Source organism: Phaenicophaeus curvirostris, unplaced genomic scaffold, assembly GCF_032191515.1.
Source record: "Phaenicophaeus curvirostris isolate KB17595 unplaced genomic scaffold, BPBGC_Pcur_1.0 scaffold_241, whole genome shotgun sequence".
Classification (NCBI taxonomy): Eukaryota; Metazoa; Chordata; class Aves; order Cuculiformes; family Cuculidae; genus Phaenicophaeus; species Phaenicophaeus curvirostris.
The window spans coordinates 73,500-93,197 of NW_027206856.1; the positions used below are offsets into that span (position 1 = coordinate 73,500).

General features: G+C 58.7%; 1 protein-coding gene across 1 annotated transcript in view; it reads right to left on the minus strand.

The window, feature by feature from the left end:
• LOC138734796 (voltage-dependent L-type calcium channel subunit alpha-1F-like) overlaps positions 1-19,698 on the minus strand; it is a 69,786-nt gene that overhangs the window by 15,817 nt on the left and 34,271 nt on the right. The window contains exons 22-33 of the mRNA XM_069882608.1: positions 16,741-16,942; positions 14,530-14,688; positions 12,988-13,098; positions 12,822-12,905; positions 11,039-11,167; positions 9,770-9,835; positions 8,583-8,674; positions 6,539-6,698; positions 5,365-5,492; positions 3,248-3,344; positions 2,171-2,273; positions 35-136 (exon numbers count right to left, since the gene is read on the minus strand). Of these exons, the coding sequence (XP_069738709.1) occupies positions 35-136; positions 2,171-2,273; positions 3,248-3,344; positions 5,365-5,492; positions 6,539-6,698; positions 8,583-8,674; positions 9,770-9,835; positions 11,039-11,167; positions 12,822-12,905; positions 12,988-13,098; positions 14,530-14,688; positions 16,741-16,942 (1,433 nt within the window). The remainder of the gene's footprint in view (positions 1-34; positions 137-2,170; positions 2,274-3,247; positions 3,345-5,364; positions 5,493-6,538; positions 6,699-8,582; positions 8,675-9,769; positions 9,836-11,038; positions 11,168-12,821; positions 12,906-12,987; positions 13,099-14,529; positions 14,689-16,740; positions 16,943-19,698) is intronic.

The following is a 19,698-nucleotide window of genomic DNA, read 5'->3' on the forward strand; positions in this document are numbered from 1 at the left end:
GGGCACCGAGAGGGTCAGAGAAGGAGACGCTCACCCTCGGGGGGAGGGATGACCTCGTCCAGGAGTTTGGGCTTGGTCCGCTTCCAAATCTTCTTCACCACCGCCCGCAGCTCCTTGTTGGCCACGTCCAGGTTGCCTGGTGGGAAGGGACGAGGAGAACGAGGAGCTCAGGGTGCTCTCCAGAACCTCAAAATGCTCCTCAGGAGGAGAATATGGGGATCTGAGATGCTCTTCAGGAGGATCTTGGGTCTTTGGATGCCCTCCAGGACCTCAAGATGCTCCAAAGATGGAGATTCCAGGCATCCAAGATGCTCCTCAGGAGGATCTTGGTCTTTGGATGCTCTCCAGGACCTCCAGATGCCCCTCAAGGAGCGATTCCAGGCCTCTGGATGTTCTCCAGGACCTCAAAATGCTCCTCAGGAGGAGAATATGGGGATCTAAGATGCTCCTCAGGGAGATCTTGGTCCTTGGATGCTCTCCAGGACCTCAAGATGCTCCTCAGGAGGAGAATATGGGGATCTGAGATGCTCTTCAGGAGGATCTTGGGTCTTTGGATGCTCTCCAGGACCTCAAAATGCTCCTCAGGAGGAGAATATGGGGATCTAAGATGCTCCTCAGGAGGATCTTGGTCTTTGGATGCCCTCCAGGACCTCAAGATGCTCCAAAGATGGAGATTCCAGGCATCCAAGATGCTCCTCAGGAGGATCTTGGTCTTTGGATGCTCTCCAGGACCTCCAGATGCTCCAAAGATGGAGATTCCAGGCATCCAAGATGCTCCTCAGGAGGATCTTGGGTCTTTGGATGCTCTCCAGGACCTCAAAATGCTCCTCAGGAGGAGAATATGGGGATCTGAGATGCTCCTCAGGAGGATCTTGGTCTTTGGATGCTCTCCAGGACCTCAAGATGCTCCAAAGATGGAGATTCCAGGCATCCAAGATGCTCCTCAGGAGGATCTTGGTCTTTGGATGCTCTCCAGGACCTCCAGATGCCCCTCAAGGAGCGATTCCAGGCCTCTGGATGTTCTCCAGGACCTCAAAATGCTCCTCAGGAGGAGAATTCAGGCATCCAAGATGCTCCTCAGGAGGATCTTGGTCTTTGGATGCTCTCCAGGACCTCCAGATGCTCCAAAGATGGAGATTCCAGGCATCCAAGATGCTCCTCAGGAGGATCTTGGGTCTTTGGATGCTCTCCAGGACCTCAAAACGCTCCTCAGGAGGAGAATATGGGGATCTAAGATGCTCCTCAGGAGGATCTTGGTCTTTGGATGCTCTCCAGGACCTCAAGATGCTCCTCAGGGAGCGATTTCAGGCCTCTGGATGCTCTCCAGGACCTCAAAATGTTCCTCAGGAGGAGAATTCAGGCGTCTAAGATGTTCCTTAGGAGGATCTTGGTCTTTGGATGCTCTCCAGGACCTCAAAATGCTCCTCAGGAGGAGAATATGGGGATCTAAGATGCTCCTCAGGAGGATCTTGGTCTTTGGATGCTCTCCAGGACCTCCAGATGCTCCAAAGTTGGAGATTCCAGGCATCCAAGATGCTCCTCAGGATGATGTTGGTCATTGGATGCTCTCCAGGACCTCCAGATGCTCCTCAAGGAGCGATTCCAGGCCTCTGGATGCTCTCCAGGACCTCAAAATGCTCCTCAGGAGGAGAATTCAGGCATCCAAGATGCTCCTCAGGAGGGTCTTGGTCTTTGGATGCTCTCCAGGACCTCAAGATGCCCCTCAAGGAGCGATTTCAGGCCTCTGGATGCTCTCCAGGACCTCAAAACGCTCCTCAGGAGGAGAATATGGGGATCTAAGATGCTCCTCAGGAGGGTCTTGGGGCTTTGGATGCTCTCCAGGACCTCAAGATGCTCCAAAGTTGGAGATTCCAGGCATCCAAGATGCTCCTCAGGAGGATCTTGGTCTTTGGATGCTCTCCAGGACCTCAAGATTCTCGTCAGGGAGCGATTCCAGGCCTCTGGATGCTCTCCAGGACCTCCAGATGCTCCAAAGATGGAGATTCCAGGCATCCAAGATGCTCCTCAGGAGGATCTTGGTCTTTGGATGCTCTCCAGGACCTCAAAATGCCCCATAAAGGGGGATCCCAAGCCTCCGAGCTGCTCCTCAGGAGGCTCCCAAGCTCTGGATGCTCTCCAGGAGCTCCAGGCTCCCTGGGAAGCTCCTCACCTTCCGTCTTGATCTTGAGGGAGGTCCGGACGAGCGCGAAGAGGGTCGCGTTGAAGGTGACGGTCCCGTCGGAATTGAGCGGCATGTTCATGGCCACCAGGCGCTGCGGGAGGAGAACCGGGAGATCCCGGATCAGGGATCCACCTGCTCCTCAGCCCCTGGATCCATCTCCTCCCCATCCCATGGATCCATCTCCTCCCCATCCCCTGGATCCATCTCCTCCCCATCCCCTGGATCCATCTTCTCCTCGTCCCATGGATCCATCTCCTCCCCATCCCCTGGATCCATCTCCTCCCCATCCCCTGGATCCATCTCCTCCCCATCCCTCGGATCCATCTCCTCCCCATCCCCTGGATCCATCTCCTCCCCATCCCCTGGATCCATCTCCTCCCCATCCCCTGGATCCATCTCCTCCCCACCCCCCGGATCCATCTCCTCCCCACCCCCCGGATCCATCTCCTCCTCATCCCCTGGATCCATCTCCTCCCCATCCCTCGGATCCATCTCCTCCCCATCCCCTGGATCCATCTCCTCCCCATCCCCTGGATCCACCTCCTCCCCATCCCCTGGATCCATCTCCTCCCGATCCCCTGGATCCATCTCCTCCCCATCCCCTGGATCCATCTCCTCCCCATCCCATGGATCCATCTCCTCCCCGTCCCCTGGATCCATCTCCTCCCCATCCCCTGGATCCATCTCCTCCCCATCCCCTGGATCCATCTCCTCCCCATCCCCTGGATCCATCTCCTCCCCATCCCATGGATCCATCTCCTCCCCATCCCATGGATCCATCTCCTCCCCATCCCATGGATCCATCTCCTCCTCATCCCATGGATCCATCTCCTCCTCATCCCATGGATCCATCTCCTCCCCATCCCCTGGATCCATCTCCTCCCCATCCCCTGGATCCATCTCCTCCCCATCCCATGGATCCATCTCCTCCCCATCCCCCGGATCCATCTCCTCCCCATCCCATGGATCCATCTCCTCCCCATCCCCTGGATCCATCTCCTCCCCACCCCCCGGATCCCTGGCTCCCGGCTCCATCCCATAACGCTCCGGGGGATCCGTGAGGACCTTGCAGGCCACGCGGTGGGGACAGAGCTTCCCGAAGCCGAGCGGGGGCTGGATTCTCCGCAGCAGAGTCACCACGTCCAGGTGCTTGATGCGGCCCCTGAGGGAGCGAAGGGAAGGGATCAGCTTTCCCGGATTCCTTGGGATCCAGATTCCCGGGGGATCCGGATTGATGGAGGTCCCAGATCCTGGGGATCCTGGTTTTTGGGGGGGGAATCCGGGTTCCTGGGGATCCCAGTTTTGGGGGGATCTGGATTCAAGGGGGTTCCAGATTCCAAGTGATGCAGATTCCAAGGGATCCGGATTCCGGGGGGTCCCGGTTTTGTGGGGATCTGGATTCCTGGGGGTCCCAGATTCCAGGGGATCCAGATTCCTTGGGATCCGGATTCTGGGGGATCCGGATTCCTGGGGGTCCCGGTTTTGTGAGGATTTGGATTCCTGGGGGTCCCAGATTCCAGGTGATCTGGATTCCTGGAGGATCTGGATTCCAGGTGATCCAGATTCCTGGGGGTCTGGATTCTTGGGGAGCTGGATTTCTGGGGGTCCCCATTTTGTGGGGATCTGGATTCCAGGTGATCCGGATTCCTGGAGGTCCTAGACTCCAGGTGATCCGGATTCCAAGTGATCCGGATTCCTGGGTGTCCTAGATTCCAGGTGATCCAGATTCCAGTTGATCCAGATTCCAGGTGATCCGGATTCCTGGGGGTCCCAGTTTTGTGGGGATCTGGATTCCAGGTAATCCCGATTCCTGGAGCTCCCAGATTCCAGATGATCCGGATTCCAGGTGATCTGGATTCCAGGCGATCCAGATCCCTGGGGGTCCCAGATTGAGCTGAGCTGGATTCCAGGTGACCCAGATTCTTGGAGGATCTGGATTCCAGGTGATCCAGATCCCTGGGGGTCCCAGATTCCAGCTGATCCAGATTCCAGGTGATCTGGATTCCAGGTGATCCAGATTCCAGGTGATCTGGATCCCTGGGGGTCCCAGATTCCAGGTAATTTGGATTCCAGGTGATCCAGATTCCTCGGGTCCCAGATTCCAGCTGATCCGGATTCCAGGTGATCTGGATTCCAGGCGGTCCCAGATTCCAGATGATCCGGATTCCAGGTGATCCAGATCCCTGGGGGTCCCAGATTCCAGCTGATCCAGATTCCAGGTGATCTGGATTCCAGGTGATCCAGATTCCAGGTGATCTGGATCCCTGGGGGTCCCAGATTCCAGGTAATTTGGATTCCAGGTGATCCAGATTCCTCGGGTCCCAGATTCCAGCTGATCCGGATTCCAGGTGATCCGGATTCCAGGTGATCCAGATCCCTGGGGTCCCAGATTCCAGCTGATCCGGATTCCAGGTGATTCGGATCCCTGGGGGTCCCAGATTCCAGATGATCCGGATTCCAGGTGATCTGGATTCCAGGCGGTCCCAGATTCCAGATGATCCGGATTCCAGGTGATCCAGATCCCTGGGGGTCCCAGATTCCAGCTGATCCAGATTCCAGGTGATCTGGATTCCAGGTGATCCAGATTCCAGGTGATCTGGATCCCTGGGGGTCCCAGATTCCAGGTAATTTGGATTCCAGGTGATCCAGATCCCTGGGGGTCCCAGATTCCAGATGATCCGGATTCCAGGTGATCCAGATCCCTGGGGGTCCCAGATTCCAGATGATCCGGATTCCAGGTGATCTAGATTCCAGGGGGTCCCAGATTCCAGCTGATCTGGATTCCAGGTGATTCGGATCCCTGGGGGTCCCAGATTCCAGATGATCCGGATTCCAGGTGATCCAGATCCCTGGGGGTCCCAGATTCCAGGTGATTTAGATTCCAGCTGATCTGGATTCCAGGTGATCCAGATTCCAGGTAATTTGGATTCCAGGTGATCCAGATTCTTGGAGGATCTGGATTCCAGGTGATCCAGATCCCTGGGGTCCCAAATTCCAGGTGATCCAGATTCTTGGAGGATCTGGATTCCAGGTGATCCAGATCCCTGGGGGTCCCAGATTCCAGGTGATCCAGATTCCTCGGGTCCCAGATTCCAGCTGATCCGGATTCCAGGTGATCCAGATCCCTGGGGGTCCCAGATTCCAGTCAACCCCGGGGACGTTTCCGGAAGGCGGCCGCGCACCTGGCCGCGGGGTCGTACTCGGACCAGACGCGTTTGAACTCGTCGAGGTGGTGTGGGCCCAGGATGGACCAGTCCCGCGTCAGGTAGTCGAAGTTGTCCATGATCACCGCCACGAACAGGTTAATGATCTGCGGACACACGCACCGGGGGGCTCGGGGGGGCCCTATAGGATCCTATGGGGCTCTATGGGGCACTGGGGGGCTCTATAGAGTCCTATGGGGGCTCTATGGGGTCTCTATGGGTCTCTATGGAGCTCTATGGGGCTCTATGGGGCACTGGGGGGCTCTAGAGAGTCCTATGGGGTCTCTATGGGGTCTCTATGGGGCTCTATAGAGTCCTGTGGGGTCTCTGTGGGGCTCTATGGGGCTCTATAGAGTCCTATGGGGTCTCTATGAGGCGCTGGGGGGCTCTATAGAGTCCTATGGGATCTCTATGGGGTCTCCATGGATCTCTATGGGCTCTATGGGGTCTCTATGGGGTCTCTATGGGTCTCCATGGGGTCTCTATGGATCTCTATGGGGTGTCTATGGGGTCTCCACGGATTTCTATGGATCTCTATGGGTCTCTATGGTATCTCTATGGATCTCCACGGATCTCTATGGGTCTCTATGGTTCTCTATGGATCTCTATAGGGTCTCTGTGGATCCTTATGGGGCAGGAGGGGCTCCAGAGGCCACGTGGGGTGCTATGGGGCAGGGCTGTGGATCTCTATGGGGTCTCTATGGGGTCTCCATGGATCTCTATGGATCCCTATGGTTCTCTATGGGGTCTCTATGGGTCTCTATGGGGTCTCCATGGATCTCTATGGGTCTCTATGGGGTCTCTACAGGTCTCTAGGGGTCTCTATGGGGTCTCTGTGGGGTCTCTGTGGATCTCTATAGGGTCTCTATGGATCCCTATGGGGCAGGAGGGGCTCCAGGGGCCACGTGGGGTTCTATGGGGCAGGGCTGTGGATCTCTATGGATCTCTATGGGGTCTCTATGGGGTCTCCATGGATCTCTATGGATCCCTATGGGTCTCTATGGATCTCTGTGGGGTCTCTATGGGATCTCCATGGATCTCTATGGATCTCTATGGCTCTCTATGGGGTCTCCATGGATCCCTATGGATCTCTATAGGGTTTCTATGGATGCTATGGGGCAGGAGGGGCTGGCGGGGCGCGGCGGGGTCTCACCAGGAAGGCGCAGAGCATGAAGAAGCTGATGAAGTAGACGATGGCGAAGTTGCTGCCGCAGGTGAACTCCTCGCCGGGCTCCGCGTCCGACTCCGGGTCGCAGCGCTTCCCCGGCAGGCTGGCCAGCATGATCTCCTGCCACGCCTCCCCCGTGGCGCACCTGCCCCACAGCGACCCACACAGCCCATAGGGACCCCCACAGATCCCATAGGGACCCCCAGAGAGCCATAGGGACCCCCAGAGATCCATAGGGACCCCCAGAGAGCCATAGGGACCCCCAGAGAGCCATAGGGAGCCATAGGGCTGCCCCATAGAGCCAGCAGGAGCTCCTGCCACGCCTCCCCCGTGGCGCACCTGCCCCACAGCGACCCACACAGCCCATAGGGACCCCCACAGATCCCATAGGGACCCCCAGAGATCCATAGGGACCCCCAGAGAGCCATAGGGACCCCCAGAGAGCCATAGGGATCCATAGAGATCCATAGGGAGCCATAGGGCTGCCCCATAGAGCCAGCAGGAGCTCCTGCCACGCCTCCCCCGTGGCGCACCTGCCCCACAGCGACCCACACAGCCCATAGGGACCCCCACAGATCCCATAGGGACCCCCAGAGATCCATAGGGACCCCCAGAGAGCCATAGGGACCCCCAGAGAGCCATAGGGATCCATAGAGATCCATAGGGAGCCATAGGGCTGCCCCATAGAGCCAGCAGGAGCTCCTGCCACGCCTCCCCCGTGGCGCACCTGCCCCACAGCGACCCACACAGCCCATAGGGACCCCCACAGATCCCATAGGGACCCCCAGAGATCCATAGGGACCCCCAGAGAGCCATAGGGACCCCCAGAGAGCCATAGGGACCCCCAGAGAGCCATAGGGAGCCATAGGGCTGCCCCATAGAGCCAGCAGGAGCTCCTGCCACGCCTCCCCCGTGGCGCACCTGCCCCACAGCGACCCACACAGCCCATAGGGACCCCCAGAGAGCCATAGGGAGCCATAGGGGCCCATAGGGATCAATAGGGAGCCATAGGGATCAATAGGGATTCATAGGGAGCCATAGGGATCAATAGGGACTCATAGGGATCAATAGGGAGCCATAGGGATTCATAGGCAGCCATAGGGAGCCATAGGGAGCCATAGGGATCAATAGGGAGCCATAGGGATTCATAGGGAGCCATAGAGATCCACAGGGATCAATAAGGAACCATAGGGAGTCATAGGGATCAATAGGGATTCATAGGGATTCATAGGGATCAATAGGGAGCCATAGGGATTCATAGGAAGCCATAGGGATCAATAGGGATTCATAGGGAGCCATAGGGAGCCATAGGGATCAATAGGGAGCCATAGGGATCAATAGGGATCAATAGGGAGCCATAGGGATCAATAGGGAGCCATAGGGAGCCATAGGGATTCATAGGGAGCAAAGGGATCAATAGGGAGCCATAGGGATCAATAGGGAGCCATAGGGAGCCATAGGGATTCATAGGGAGCAAAGGGATCAATAGGGAGCCATAGGGATTCATAGGGAACCATAGGGATCAATAGGGAGCCATAGGGAGCCATAGGGATCAATAGGGATTCATAGGGATTCATAGGGAGCCATAGGAATCAATAGGGAGCCATAGGGATCAATAGGGATTCATAGGGAGCCATAGGGATCAATAGGGAGCCATAGGGATCAATAGAGATTCATAGGGAGCCATAGGGATCAATAGGGATTCATAGGGATCAATAGGGAGCCCCCTCTAGATCCCCTCTAGACCCCCACAAGTTCCCCTCTAGATCCCCTTATATCTCCCCCGTTGATCCCCTACAGACCCCCCTCGATCCCCCTCTAGATCCCCTATAGACCCCATAGGTTCCCCTCTAGATCCCCCTATATCTCCCCCACTGATCCCCTCTAGATCCCCCCATTGATCCCCTCTAGTCCCCCACAAGTCCCCCTCTAGCTCCCCCTCTCTCCCCGCTCTGGATCCCCTATGGATCACCTATAGATCCCCTATAGATCCCCTATGGATCCCCTCTGGATCCCCTACGGATCCCACCGGAAGAGCAGCAGGACGGCCTGGGGGAAGGTCTGGAAGTTGTTGTTGCGGTTGATCTGGGTCCCGTCCTGCAGCGCCAGCTTCCCGAACGTCTGAAAGGGGGGGGACAGCACCCCAAAACGGGGGGCTCAGCACCCCAAAATGGGGCTCAGCACCCCAAAACGGGGACCCAGCACCTCAAAACAGGGGGGACAGCACCCCAAAAGCGGGCTCAGCACCCCAAAACGGGGATCAGGACCCCAAAACGGGGACCCAGCACCCCAAAACCGGGATCAGCACCCCAAAACGGGGGGGTCTGCACCCCAAACCGGGGGGCTCAGCACCCCAAAATGGGGTTTAGGACCCCAAAAGGGGGGGTCAGGACCCCAAAATGGGGGTTCAGGACCTCAAAATGGGGATCAGGACCCCAAAATGGGGGGGTCAGCACCCCAAAATGGGGTTCAGGACCCCAAAAGGGGGGTCAGGACCCCAAAAGTGGGATCAGGACCCTAAAATGGAGGGATCAGGACCCCAAAATGGGGATCAGCACCCCAAAATGGGGGGTCAGGACCCGAAAATGGGGCTCAGCACCCCAAAAGGGGGGGGTCAGCACCTCAAAATGGGGCTCAGCACCCCAAAATGGAGATCAGGACCCCAAAAGGGGGCTCAGCACCCCAAAACGGGGGTCAGGACCCCAAAATGGGGGGGTCGAGACCCCAAAAAAGGGGATCAGGACCCCAAAAGGGGGCTCAGCACCCCAAAAGGGGGGGGTCAGGACCCCAAAAGGGGGCTCAGCACCCCAAAATGGAGGGATCAGGACCCCAAAATGGGGCTCAGCACCCCAAAATGGGGCTCAGCACCCCAAAAGGGGGGATCAGGACCTCAAAATGGGGGGTCAGCACCTGAAAAGGGGGATCAGCACCTCAAAATGGGGGGGTCAGGACCCCAAAATGGGGCTCAGCACCCCAAAATGGGGGTCAGGATCCCAAAAGGGGGGGATCACGACCCTAAAATGGGGGGTCAGGACCCCAAAATGGGGATCAGGACCCCAAAACGGGGGGATCAGCACCCCAAAATGGGGTTCAGGACCCCAAAAAGGGGCTCAGGTCCCCAAAAGGGGGGGATCAGGACCCCAAAATGAGGCTCAGCCCCCCAAAATGGGGCTCAGCCCCCCAAAATGGGGGTTCAGGCCCCCCGCCCCCCCTCACCTGCATGCCGATGACGGCGTAGATGAAGAAGATCATGGCGATGAGCAGCGCCACGTAGGGCAGAGCCTGCGGGGTTGGGGACCCCCCGTCACCTCCCCGGGTCCCCCAAAAGGGTCCCTCGAGGTCTCCCCCCATCCCCACGTCCCCTCCCCGTGTCCCCAAGGGTCCCTCGAGGTGTCCCCCCATCCCCACGTCCCCTCCAATGTCCCCTCCCAGTGTCCCCAAGGGTCCCTTGTGGTGTCCCCCCATCCCCACGTCCCCTCCCCGTGTCCCCAAGGGTCCCCAGAAGATCTCCTGGTGTCCCCCTGATGTCCCCAAGGGTCCCTCGTGGTGTCCCCCCATCCCCATATCCCCTCTCCATGTCCCCAAGGGTCCCTCGTGGTGTCCCCCCATCCCCACGTCCCCTCTCCATGTCCCCAAGGGTCCCCAGAAGATCTCGTGGTGTCCCCCTGATGTCCCCTCCGTGTCCCCAAGGGTCCCTCGTGGTGTCCCCCCATCCTCACGTCCCCCCCTGAAGTCCCCTCTCCATGTCCCCAAGGGTCCCTCGTGGTGTCCCCCCATCCCCACGTCCCCTCTCCATGTCCCCAAGGGTCCCTCGTGGTGTCCCCCCATCCCCACATCCCCTCTCCGTGTCCCCAAGGGTCCCTCGTGGTGTCCCCCCATCCCCACATCCCCTCTCCGTGTCCCCAAGGGTCCCTCGAGGTGTCCCCCCATCCCCACGTCCCCTCCCTGTGTCCCCCAAAAGGGTCCCTCGAGGTGTCCCCCCATCCCCACGTCCCCTCCCTGTGTCCCCCAAAAGGGTCCCTCGAGGTGTCCCCCCATCCCCACGTCCCCTCTCCATGTCCCCAAGGGTCCCCAGAAGATCTCCTGGTGTCCCCCTGATGTCCCCAAGGGTCCCTCGTGGTGTCCCCCCATCCCCACGTCCCCTCCCCGTGTCCCCAAGGGTCCCTCGTGGTGTCCCCCCATCCCCACGTCCCCTCCAATGTCCCCTCCCAGTGTCCCCAAGGGTCCCTCGTGGTGTCCCCCCATCCCCACATCCCCTCTCCATGTCCCCAAGGGTCCCCAGAAGATCTCCTGGTGTCCCCCCGATGTTCTCTCCATGTCCCCAAGGGTCCCTCGTGGTGTCCCCCCATCCCCACGTCCCCTCCCAGTGGCCCCAGAACTTCTCCTGGTGACCCTCCCGTCCTCCTGGTGTCCCCCCGATGTCCCCTCCGTGTCCCCGAGGGTCCCCAGGAGACCTCCTGGTGTCCCCCTGGCGTTGTCCCCAACCTGGAAGGACTTGACGAAGGTCCAGAGGAGGGTGCGGATGCCCTCGCCCTTGGAGAGCAGCTTCACCAGGCGCATCACGCGGAAGAGCCGGAAGAAGGTGATGGAGATGCGGGACGAGTCCTCGGAGCTCTGAGGGGACACGGGGACAAGGTCACCACCAAACCCACCTTCTCCTCCTTCTCCTCCTCCTTCTCCTCGGCCTCCTCATCCTCCTCACCTCCCCAACGTGGCCCCCGTTCTGCTCCAGGAGAACGTGGAGGTGGATGGAGAGCGTGGAGATGGATGGATGGAGATGGATGGAGATCATGGAGATCAGTGGATGGAGAGCGTGGAGGTGGATGGAGATCGTGGAGATGGATGGAGACCAGTGGATGGAGATCGTGGAGATGGATGGAGAGCGTGGAGATGGATGGAGACCAGTGGATGGAGAGCGTGGAGATGGATGGAGACCAGTGGATGGAGATCGTGGAGATGGATGGAGAGCGTGGAGATGGATGGAGACCAGGGGATGGAGATCGTGGAGATGGATGGAGATCAGTGGATGGAGATCGTGGAGATGGATGGAGAGCGTGGAGATGGATGGAGACCAGTGGATGGAGAGCGTGGAGATGGATGGAGATCATGGAGATGGATGGAGATCAGTGGATGGAGACAGAGACCGAGAGAGATGAACGGAGACAAGTGGAGGTGGGTGGATGGAGACGGCTGGAGAGCAGCAGATGGAGGGATGGGGATGGTTGGAGACACAGGCGGGTGGAGAACAACGGGGATCAACGGAGGGATGGAAACGGGTGGGGATGGATGGAGATGGAGGGATGGAGAGGGATGGAGGTGGATGGAGATGAAGAGATGGAGATGGATGGAGATGCAGGGATGGAGATGGATGGAGGGAGATGGAGGGAGATGGATGGACGGAGATGGACATGGAGATGGACATGGAGATGGACATGGAGGGATGGAAACAGATGGAGATGGATGGATGGAGATGGATGGAGATGAAGAGATAGATAGAGATGGATGGAGATGGATGGAGATGGATGGAGATGGATGGAGATGGATGGAGATGGATGGAGATGGATGGAGATGGATGGGTGGAGATGGATGGGTGGAGATGGGTGGGTGGAGATGGGTGGAGATGGGTGGAGATGGGTGGAGATGGGTGGAGATGGGTGGAGATGGGTGGAGATGGGTGGAGATGGAGGGAGGGATGGAGATAGAGATGGAGATGGAGGGAGATGGAGGGATGGATGGAGATGGAGGGAGATGGATGGAGACGGATGGAGACGGATGGAGATGGAGGGATGGATGGAGATGGAGGGAGATGGATGGAGACGGATGGAGATGGATGGAGATGGAGGGATGGAGATGGCTGGAGATGGAGGGATGGAAACAGATGGAGACGGATGGAGATGGATGGATGGAAACGGATGGAGATGCAGGGATGGAGATGGATGGAGACCACTGGATGGCTGGAAGTGGATGGAGATGGATGGAGATGAAGAGATGGACCGAGGTGGTCAGAGATGGAGGGATGGAGGGATGGAGATGGAGGGATGGAGATGGATGGAGATGGATGGAGATGGATGGAGATGGATGGAGATGGATGGAGATGGATGGATGGAGAAGGCTGGAGATGAAGAGGTGGAGATGGATGGAGATGGAGGGATGGAGAAGGCTGGAGATGGCTGGAGATGGAGGGATGGAGATGGATGGAGAAGGCTGGAGAAGGAGGGACGGAGACATCTGGAAGGCCCCCCGCCTCCCGTCGCGGTCGGCGACTCACGTTGACCTCGGTGACGGCGATGTCCACCACGCTGCCCACCACGATGAGGGCATCGAAGGTGTTCCAGGCGTCGCAGAAGTAGTGCTGGGGGCGGGACAGAGAGGTCCTCGGGCCACCTCCTCGGGCCAAACCCCCTCCTCCTCGGGCCAAACCCCCCTGGACCTACCCGCGGTTTGAAGGCGATGATCTTGAGGACCATCTCGACGGTGAAGAGCCCCGTGAAGACCATGTTGAGAAGGTCCATCACGTAGTTGAAGGGCTTGGACTGCTCGTAGTGCTGGGGAGGAGAAGGGGATGGTCTCCTCAGGGTCCACTCGGGGGGCCCCGTCCCACCCCAAGGGGGTCACACCACGTCCCTGAGGTCCCTGAGGAGGTTCCTGAGGTCCCCAAGAAGGTTCCTCAGGTCCCTGAGAAGGTCCCTGAGGTCCCACCATGACCCTGAGAAGGTCCCTGAGGTCCTATCAAGACCCTGAGAAGGTTCCTGAGGTCCCTGAGAAGGTTCCTGAGGTCCCTGAAGAGATTCCTGAGGTCCCCGAGAAGGTCCCTGAGGTCCCACCATGCCCCTGAGAAGGTTCCTGAGGAGATTCCTAAGGTCCCACCATGACCCTGAGAACGTTCCCGAGGTCCCTGAGAAGGTCCCTGAGGTCCCTGAGAAGGTCCCTGAGGTCCCACCATGACCCTGAGAAGGTTCCCGAGGTCCCTGAGAAGGTTCCTCAGGTCCCCGAGAAGGTCCCTGAGGTCCCACCAAGACCCTGGGAAGGTCCCTGAGGTCCCACCATGACCCTGAGAATGTTCCTGAGGTCCCTGAGAAGGTCCCTGAGGTCCCACCATGACCCTGAGAATGTTCCTGAGGTCCCCGAGAAGGTCCCTGAGGTCCCACCATGACCCTGAGAAGGTTCCCCAGGTCCCCGAGAAGGTCCCTGAGATCCCACCATGACCCTGAGAACATCCCTAAGGTCCCAACACATCCCTGAGAAGGTTCCTGAGGTCCCTGAGAAGGTCCCTGAGATCCCACCATGACCCTGAGAACGTTCCTGAGGTCCCTGAGAAGGTCCCTGAGGTCCCACCATGACCCTGAGAAGGTTCCCGAGGTCCCCGAGAAGGTCCCTGAGGTCCCACCATGACCCTGAGAACATCCCTGAGGTCCCAACACATCCCTGAGAAGGTTCCTGAGGCCCCCGAGAAGGTCCCTGAGGTCCCACCAAGACCCTGAGAAGGTTCCCGAGGTCCCACCAAGACCCTGAGAACGTTCCTGAGGTCCCTGAGAACGTTCCTGAGGTCCCTGAGAAGGTCCCTGAGGTCCCACCATGACCCTGAGAACGTTCCTGAGGTCCCTGAGAAGGTCCCTGAGGTCCCACCAAGACCCTGAGAAGGTTCCTGAGGTCCCACCAAGACCCTGAGAACGTTCCTGAGGTCCCACCATGACCCTGAGAAGGTTCCTGAGGCCCCTGTGAAGGTCCCTGAGGTCCCACCAAGACCCTGAGAAGGTTCCTGAGGTCCCACCATGACCCTGAGAAGGTCCCTGAGGTCCCACCATGTTCCTCAGGTCCCACCATGACTCTGAGAAGGTTCCTGAGGCCCCTGAGAAGGTTTCTGAGGTCCCACCATGACCCTGAGAAGGTTCCTGAGGTTCCTGAGGCCCCCGAGAAGGTCCCTGAGGTCCCACCATGACCCCGAGAAGGTCCCCGCGGAGGTCCCCGTGTCCCACCTGGACGGCGAGGGCGATGGTGTTGAGGAGGATGAGGAGGAACATGCCGTACTCGAAGGCGCTGGAGTTGACGGCCGCCCAGACGCGGTGCTGCCCGCGGTTCTTGGGGATGTAGCGGCGCAGCGGCTGCGCCTTCAGCGCGTACTCCACGCACTGACGCTGCCGGGGGGGACACGGGGACGTCACCGACACCCCCGGGGGACACCGGGGACCAGGGGAGGGGACACGGGGGCGTCAGGGAGGGACACGGGGACAAGGAGAGGAGATATGGGGACATCAGAGAGGGAAAGGACACGGAAAAGGGACATGGGGACATTGAAAAGGGACATTGGGGACATTGGGAGGGGACATGGGGACATTGGGAGGGGACATGGGGACATCAGGGACGGACACGGGGACAAGGAGAGGAGATATGGGGACGTGGAGAGGGAAAGGACACGGAAAAGGGACACGGGGACATCAGGAGGGGACACGGGGACATCACGAGGGGTCATTGGAGACATCAGAGAGGGGACACGGGGACATTGGGAGGGGACACAGGGACATCAGGGATGGACACGGGGACAAGGAGAGGAGATATGGGGACGTCAGAGAGGGAAAGGACACGGAAAAGGGACACGGGGACGTTGGGGACAGCACGGGGACACCCCCAGGGGACACCAGTGACAAGGAGAGGGGACATGGGGACATCAGGGATGGACACGGGGACAAGGAGAGGAGATATGGGGACGTCGGAGAGGGAAAGGACACGGAAAAGGGACACGGGGACATCAGGAGGGGACACGGGGACATCAGGGACACCCCCAGGGGACACAGGAGATGAGGAGAGGGGACATGGGGACACTGGGAGGGGACATGGGGACATCAGGGATGGACATGGGGACATGGAGAGCAGATATGGGGACGTTGGAGAGGGAAAGGACACGGAAAAGGGACACGGGGACATTGAAAAGGGACATTGGGGACATTGGGAGGGCACATGGGGACATTGGGAGGGGACATGGGGACATCAGGGACGGACACGGGGACGTCAGGGATGGACACGGGGACAAGGAGAGGAGATATGGGGACGTGGAGAGGAGATATGGGGAGGCTGGAGAGGGAAAGGACACGGAAAAGGGACACGGGGACATCACGAGGGGACATTGGGGATGTTGGGGACACTGGGAGGGGACACGGGGACATGGGGAGGGGACAGGGGGACACCAGAGCGAGAAGAAGACACGGGGAGGGGACATGGGGCCACCAAGATGGGACACAGGGACACTGGAGCAGGAAGGGGCCACCAGAGCGAGGAGAAGACACAGGGAAGGGACACGGGGAGGGGACACGGGGACATCAGAGTGAGAAGGGGACACGGGGAGGGGACCCTGGGGCCACCAGGAGGGGACACAGGGCCACCAGAGCGAGAAGAAGACATGGGGAGGGGACACTTGGAGGGGACACGGGGACATCAGAGGGACAAGAGGACATGGGGAGGGGACGCTGGGGCCACCAGGAGGGGACCCGGGGCCACCAGAGCGAGAAGAAGACATGGGGAGGGGACATGGAGAGGGGACACGGGGACATCAGAGGGACAGGAGGACACGGGGAGGGGACCCTGGGGCCACCAGGAAGGGACACAGGGCCACCAGAGCGAGAAGGGGACACAGGGAGGGGACACTTGGAGGGGACACGGGGACATCAGAGGGACAAGAGGACACGGGGAGGGGACCCTGGGGCCACCAGGAAGGGACACGGGGACACTGGAGCAGGAAGGGGCCACCAGAGCGAGAAGAAGACACGGGGAGGGGACATGGAGAGGGGACACGGGGACATCAGAGGGACAAGAGGACAAGGGGAGGGGACCCTGGGGCCACCAGGAGGGGACCTGGGGCCACCAGAGCGAGAAGAAGACATGGGGAGGGGACCCTGGGGCCACCAGGAGGGGACACGGGGACACCAGAGCGAGAAGGGGACACAGGGAGGGGACACTTGGAGGGGACACAGGGACATCAGAGGGACAAGAGGACATGGGGAGGGGACCCTGGGGCCACCAAGATGGGACCCGGGGACACTGGAGCAGGAAGGGGCCACCCGAGGGAGGAGAAGACACGAGGAGGGGCCACCAGAGCGAGGAAAGGGGCCACGGCGAGGGCCACCGGGGCCACCACGAGGCTCCTGGCGGTGTCACCACGTGGTGTCCCCCTCGGCGTCCCCCGGAGGGGTCACCTGGTTCTTGTCGAGCTCGCAGTTGCGATACTCGCTCTCGCCCTGCGCCCGGAAGGTGATGATGACGAAGCCCACGAAGATGTTCATCATGAAGAAGGCGATGACGATGATGTAGACGATGAAGAAGATGGAGATCTCCACCCGGTAGTTGTAGATGGGGCCCTGGTCCTCGGCGTTGGCGTCGATGGCCTTGTAGAGCAGCCTGCAGGGGACACCGCAGCTCCTGGGGCCACCAAAAGCAGCGCCCGGGGGACCCCAAGGGGAGGAACCTTGAGGAACCTCCAGCCTGAGGGCCCTGGTGGCCCCAGAAGAGGTTCTGGAGGCCCTAAATGAGGTCCTGGGGTCTAAAAATGAGGTTCTGGGGTCCAAAAATGAGGTCCTGGTGACCCCAAATGAGGTTCTGGGGTCCTCAAGGTGAGGAACCTTGAGGAACCTTCATCCTGAGGGCCCTGGTGACCCCAAAAGGAGGTTCTGGTGACCCCAAATGAGGTTCTTTGTCTCTAAATGAGGTCCTGGTGTCCCTAAATGAGGTTCTTTGTCCCTAAATGACGTCCTGGTGACCCCAAATGAGGTTCTGGGGTCCTCAAGGTGAGGAACCTTGAGGAACCTTCATCCTGAGGGCTCTGGTGACCCCAAAATGAGGTTCTTTGTCCCTAAATGAGGTCCTGGTGGCCCCAAAATGAGGAACCTTGAGGAACCTTCATACTGAGGGCCCTGGTGACCCCAAAATGAGGTTCTTTGTCTCTAAATGAGGTCCTGGTGTCCCTAAATGAGGTTCTTTGTCCCTAAATGAGGTCCTGGTGACCCCAAAAGGAGGTTCTGGGGTCCTCAAGGTGAGGAACCTTGAAGAACCTTCATCCTGAGGGCCCTGGTGACCCCAAAATGAGGTTCTGGTGACCCTAAATGAGGTTCTGGTGACCCCAAAATGAGGTTCTTTGTTCCTAAATGAGGTCCTGGTGACCCCAAAAGGAGGTTCTGGGGTCCTCAAGGTGAGGAACCTTGAAGAACCTTCATCCTGAGGGCCCTGGTGACCCCAAAATGAGGTTCTGGTGACCCTAAATGAGGTTCTGGTGACCCCAAAATGAGGTTCTTTGTTCCTAAATGAGGTCCTGGTGACCCCAAAATGAGGTTCTGGGGTCCTCAAGGTGAGGAACCCTGAGGAACCTCCATCCTGAGGGCCCTGGTGACCCCAAAATGAGGTTCTTTGTCCCTAAATGAGGTCCTGGTGGCCCCAAATGAGGTCCTGGTGACCCCAAAATGAGGTTCTTTGTTCCTAAATGAGGTCCTGGTGCCCCCAAACGAGGTCCTGGTGACCCTAAATGAGGCCCTGGTGACCCCAAAATGAGGTCCTTGTGCCCCCAAATGAGGTTCTGGGGTCCTCAAGGTGAGGAACCTTGAGGAACATTCATCCTGAGGGCCCTGGTGACCCCAAAATGAGGTTCTTTCTCCCTAAATGAGGTCCTGGTGGCCCTAAAGTGAGGAACCTCCATTTTGAAGGCCCCGGTGACCCCAAAAGGAGGTTCTGGTGACCCTAAAATGAGGTCCTGGTGGGCCCAAAGGAGGTTCTGGGGTCCTCAAGGTGAGGAACCCTGAGGAACCTTCATCCTGAGGGCCCTGGTGACCCCAAAATGAGGTTCTTTGTCTCTAAATGAGATCCTGGTGGCCCCAAATGAGGTCCCTGGTGACCCTAAATGAGGCCCTGGTGACCCCAAAATGAGGTCCTGGTGCCCCCAAATGAGGTTCTGGGGTCCTCAAGGTGAGGAACCCTGAGGAACCTCAATCCTGAGGGCCCTGGTGACCCCAAAATGAGGTCCTGGTGCCCCCAAATGAGGTCCTGGTGGCCCTGAAGCGAGGAACCTCCATCCTGAAGGCCCCAGTGACCCCAAAAGAGGTTCTGGGGGCCCTAAATGAGGTCCTGGTGACCCCAAAGGAGGTTCTGGGGTCCTCAAGGTGAGGAACCTTGAAGAACCTTCATCATGAGGGCCCTGGTGACCCCAAAACAAGGTTCTTTGTCTCTAAATGAGATCCTGGTGGCCCCAAATGAGGTCCTGGTGGCCCCAAAGTGAGGAACCTCCATCCTGAAAGCCCCGGTGACCCCAAAATGAGGTTCTGGTGACCCCAAAATGAGGTCCTGGGGTCCTCAAGGTGTGGAACCTTGAGGAACCTTCATCATGAGGGGCCTGGTGACCCCAAATGAGGTTCTTTGTCCCTAAATGAGGTCCTGGTGACCCCAAAATGAGGTTCTGGGGTCCTCAAGGTGAGGAACCTTGAGGAACCTTCATCCTGAGGGCCCTGGTGACCCCAAAACGAGGTTCTTTGTCTCTAAATGAGATCCTGGTGGCCCCAAATGAGGTCCTGGTGGCCCTAAATGAGGTCCTGGTGACCCCAAAATGAGGAACCTTGAGGAACCTTCATCCTGAGGGCCCTGGTGACCCCAAAATGAGGTTCTTTGTCTCTAAATGAGGTCCTGGTGTCCCTAAATGAGGTTCTTTGTCCCTAAATGAGGTCCTGGTGGCCCCAAATGAGGTTCTGGGGTCCTCGAGGTGAGGAACCTTGAGGAACCTTCATCCTGAGGGGCCTGGTGACCCCAAAATGAGGTTCTTTGTCTCTAAATGAGATCCTGGTGGCCCCAAATGAGGTCCTGGTGGCCCCAAATGAGGTCCTGGTGACCCCAAAATGAGGAACCTTGAGGAACCTTCATCCTGAGGGCCCTGGTGACCCCAAAATGAGGTTCTTTGTCTCTAAATGAGGTCCTGGTGTCCCTAAATGAGGTTCTTTGTCCCTAAATGAGGTCCTGGTGGCCCCAAATGAGGTTCTGGGGTCCTCGAGGTGAGGAACCTTGAGGAACCTTCATCCTGAGGGGCCTGGTGACCCCAAAATGAGGTTCTTTGTCTCTAAATGAGATCCTGGTGGCCCCAAATGAGGTCCTGGTGGCCCCAAATGAGGTCCTGGTGACCC